Source organism: Salvia splendens, chromosome 10, assembly GCF_004379255.2.
Source record: "Salvia splendens isolate huo1 chromosome 10, SspV2, whole genome shotgun sequence".
Classification (NCBI taxonomy): domain Eukaryota; kingdom Viridiplantae; phylum Streptophyta; class Magnoliopsida; order Lamiales; family Lamiaceae; genus Salvia; species Salvia splendens.
This window is the reverse complement of record NC_056041.1, coordinates 8,837,291-8,841,962: the sequence shown is the minus strand read 5'-3', so window position 1 is coordinate 8,841,962 and position 4,672 is coordinate 8,837,291. Positions and strand designations below refer to the sequence as shown.

Below are 4,672 nucleotides of genomic sequence, written 5' to 3'. Positions count from 1 at the left end.
AAAATAGTGCGTAGTATTTGTTATAATGTTAGTCCGCACTTTATTAATATTGATTTTTTCAAGGCCTTTGATAAAATATAATATTTTAATTATTTCGTTGAATTTATATTATATCAAAAATCATAATAACAAAAATAAAAGGTTTTAATCATGTTTCTGCACTTGTTTTGAAAAATGATAATAAATAGTTAAAGTGGAGAAAGAATAAAGTAAGAGAGATACGTCCCCAAAGAATATGCACTTTAGGTTCGACACGAGTTTTAATGTAAAATTGGTAAAGGAAAAGAGAGGTAGAAATAAAAAGTAAATAAAATATTGTTAGTGGAGAATGAGTCACACCTCATTAGAGATAAAAGGCTTTCCAAAATTAGAAAGTGCATATTTTTGTGGGACGAACTAAAAAGGAAAGAGTGCATATTTTTGAGGGATGGAGAGAGTAATATAGATAAGACACTTCTCTACATTAATCTCTCTCTTACTCTACTCTCTACTACTTTACTCTCTACTCACTTTAACTATTTATTCATTTCATCCTTCTAAAAAGTGCAGAAAATCAAATGACTCAACTAGGAAGGGGTAATTATCATAAATGAAAGAAGAAAAATGTCGTATCCCAATTTTGTTTTGACAAAGCGTGCATAGCTGTAAAATGAAACTCATATACATTATCTCAAAAATTAAAAACCCAGCATATTGGTGAGCACAAATCTAGACGTGGGAGGGGAGTATTTTTGCAATTGAAAAATGCAAAAATATTCGAGAATGCTCCGTATAAGATGTTTGTTACATGATTTGAACATTTTTTTAGTTGATAATTCAATAAATAATATTAACTGTGGAGTAATGAAACCATTGACACAAAACTGCATATATACGGTTGATCAAATTTTGATCTGAATTACCAAAATGCTTATCACCATTTTTGAGTAACTGCAGAATCATGTACATCACACTCAATAACTTCTTCATCTCCCACTCACCATTACATTACCCAACCATTCTTCTCCGATCAAGCCCCTATCACCAATCCCGCTAGAGAATTCGTGTCGCCTGAGAGCGGAGGCTGCGGCATGCAAACTGAATTGAAGGTTTTCGACAACTGATATTCACACATGTTTGTGAAAATTTTCTATTAAAAAAACTCACAAACTCTATTTTTTATGTATATCTGAAATCAACTAAACCCTAGATTTTGACTCATCGGAAGCCGAGGTATGTTTGTGTTGTGTATATATTGGCAATTTTCAATCAATTAACTATTGCAAAATTATTACAATATACTATACCACAACTGTTTTCTTCTAGAATTGTCTACTAGTTTCAGTTATTTAATTACTCATTTGAATCTAGATATGTTCACTAGAAAATATCATTTTAGTTACAAGAGTTCAATTTAGTTCTACCTTTGAAACGTTATTTAATAAAAATATGTGAAAATTACGTGTAAACCATAGATTATTTATCTCTAAAATGTTAAGCAGTGTCACCCACCACCGAAAAGAAGGCAACAAAAGTGAAACAAACCACTCTTTCTCGACCATTACTCTCACTATAAACCCTATGATTCCACCTCCTCAACACTTTGTTTTAACGGTCAGAAATCGCCGCCATATATATCAAACATCTATATAAAGGGTACTACACTTTCACTACTTTTAATTATCATTTTTATTTCAATCACTTCTATATATAAGCAGGTAGTAGACTCACTTTTACTTATCATTTTTATTTCTATCACCTCTATACCTATAACCAAAGCCCCCACCAATCCTTAACACAAAATCAAAGAAAAAAAGCTCACACATTTTCTACTTCATTTTTTTAGTATTTAATTATATCATTTTGACAACATCAAGAAAGGAATGAGCCCTAATTTAAATTATAACGGTAGTGAAGTCGCCAGGCCACGTCATCCGATGCGAGTCAACAAAGATTCCCACATTATCCAAAAACCCCCTTCTAATCACCACCCATCCGCCGGCGCCAAGCCGCGGCAGCCGTTGATCATATACACGCACTCGCCGAAGGTCATCCACGCCGCGCCGAGCAACTTCATGAAGCTGGTGCAGAGGCTCACCGGCCAGTCCGACGACGGCGACGGGGAGGCAACCCCCGAGGCCGCGGCAAAAGTGGAGGTTGGGATGGTGAAGGAGGAGGACGATAAAGTAGACACCAGCAGCGGCGGATTTGGAAATACTGTTGGCGGCGGCATCGGATCGTACGAAGAGAATTATGAAACAGCGTCATCGATTGATGATCAGAGATTTGAGGCCGACGTGAATCAGGATCTGGCGGCGTTGTACAGAATGCCGTATTTGGTGGAGGGGGAGCCGCAATTAAATGGATCGAGTGATTTCTATTGCTCTCCGCGGACGAGTTCGATGTTCCAATCAGCAATGGCGGAGAGCTCGATTTCGCCGTACATGGATTACATGAAGCCGTATACCGATTACTGACCGTTGGATTGTGGTAATGAAAATTTATTAAGAGGTGAAACTATTTCATTTGTTATGATTTTTAGGCTTAAAACAGCTAATAAATTTTGAGACTAATAATTTCAATTCTACACTTCTCGTTGTATGATTTTTTACCCAAAAATATTACTCCCTTCGTTTCCATAAATGAGACATTCTTTTAAACACGAGATTTAAGAAAATAATCTTTAGAGAATTACTTATAAAAATAATAAAGTAGAAGAGAGTAAAAGTACTATTATTACTTGTACATATTGCCTAAGGGTAGTACTAAAATGCAAACTCTAAATATTGTACAAACTATAACTTTGATCTGGACCATTTGAAAATTTCAATGTTTTGTCATATGTTGACATTTTCCAACGGTCCAGAACATAGTTTGGAGTTTGTACAATATTTAGAGTTTGCATTTGATTACATTCCTATTATATAAAGTGTCCATTCTTTTTTCTAATAATAATGTTATTTCATGCAGCAGTCAAAATGCTAAATAAGCTTTCTCGTTTGAGCTTAAAAAAATTTGCACCATTAATTTAGTTATATTTACTCATAAAAGGTCTTCCTACTATATTGTAGAATGGATGTACAAAAGATCCCTTAAACATTTGTAACAACAATACAAAGTATCTTTTTATCTTTGATGACTAGCAAAACTTTGATTTAGGATGTCAAAAAAGGCAAAACTTGGACATAAGAAATGACAAAATGATAGAATTATTATTTTTAGAAATCTGACAATTTTTTGTGGATGGAGAGAATATATGATATCTAGCTAGTGAGAATTTATTATACTATTATAATAAAGTTTTAAAGCTCCAGCACATAAAATATCTTAAAAACAAGAAATAAATTAAATAAAAAAAGTGTATTGATTATTGGTGATTCAAATATATTAATAACAAAAATAATACTCCATACCAAAAATGCTATATTTTCGGTATGTTTTTTTTATACCATACGTCTGACATTATGTTCTTTTGACATTTTTCCCACATCCCAAGTTACAAGTCCTCATATACAAAAACAAAATCTGCAATTAAGGGTAGATCATTACCGGGTTACATTCTGATCCAAAAGAGTATACTTAAGATCCGTTTTATTCTAAATATATTGTCTATCTATTTGCGTTCTAGATCAAATTTAATTTAATTTAATAATTTAATTTATAAGTTTCAAAGTTCTGATATAAGACAAAGACAAGGGATGGATCTTTGATAAATCTCGGCAACTTCCCCACATAAGATTTTACCTGAAATAAAAATGGCCTACACCGTATGGTCAAAGAACCAATTCGCTCAAAGAGGAATGCAAAATTATCAGAAAAATATTAAAACCTTCTATGGTGAAAATAAAATTTTAGTATTCATTTTAAAGAAATTTACATAATCAATTAAATATAAATAGCATTAACTTTTAGCTTTATAATGTTAAATCCAATTAACACTACAAAGTTTATACTAGAATTTCACTTTCTCCTGAATCACAAGCTAGTAGCAGAGCAAAGAGTAGTATGTGGGTCTCATTATGTTGCTCCATTGGGCTAAATTTTGAGCTTTTTTTATGAACAAATAAACAGAAAATTTTAATACCATATCATGGTGAGCGACTGAGCTCAAAGCCAAAGCCTATTATCCAGGATATTATTCACTATACCACTAGAGAGAGAGCAACACACATTTATTCTAACGAGACGACACTCATTTAATTATAATACTATACAACATAGGGATATGATCGATTGACAAGTATCTTAAATTGATAACTGACAACTATATCAACTAACCTATGTTGTAGATGTCAACTGAGCATCTGTTGTAGATGTAAAATGTCTTCATGTTGACATTTGATGACATAGTTGTCCGTTATCAATTTAAGATAGTTGTCAACCTAATAGGACCATATGCTTATAAAAATATTAATAAGTGAAACATATAAGAATAACATAATCAAACTCTAATCATCTTAAATAATGATTATAAGTAGATAGCTATTTTTTTTAAAGCCATAAGCATAATTTGTATTCCAGCAATTTTGCTACCTATCCTATTTGAGGAACCAACCAATGACTCAAAAAATACAGAAGCAGGATCGACAATTTACCCAGTGCACTCACCGCGCAGCGATTCCAGGGGGTTGTAAAACACAGCACATTGTAGAAAGAGGATTAACCAATTCTAAATTCTTCTAAAACACAGCAC

At 32.8% G+C, this 4,672-nt stretch overlaps 1 protein-coding gene across 1 annotated transcript; it reads left to right on the top strand.

The window, feature by feature from the left end:
- Positions 1–1,614: 1,614 nt before the first annotated feature.
- Positions 1,615–2,569, top strand: LOC121751474 (VQ motif-containing protein 20-like). Its single transcript, XM_042146224.1, has 2 exons — positions 1,615–1,635; positions 1,892–2,569. The coding sequence occupies exon 2, from the start codon at positions 1,917–1,919 to the stop codon at positions 2,454–2,456; it is 540 nt and encodes a 179-aa protein (XP_042002158.1). The 5' UTR covers positions 1,615–1,635; positions 1,892–1,916; the 3' UTR covers positions 2,457–2,569.
- Positions 2,570–4,672: the final 2,103 nt, after the last annotated feature.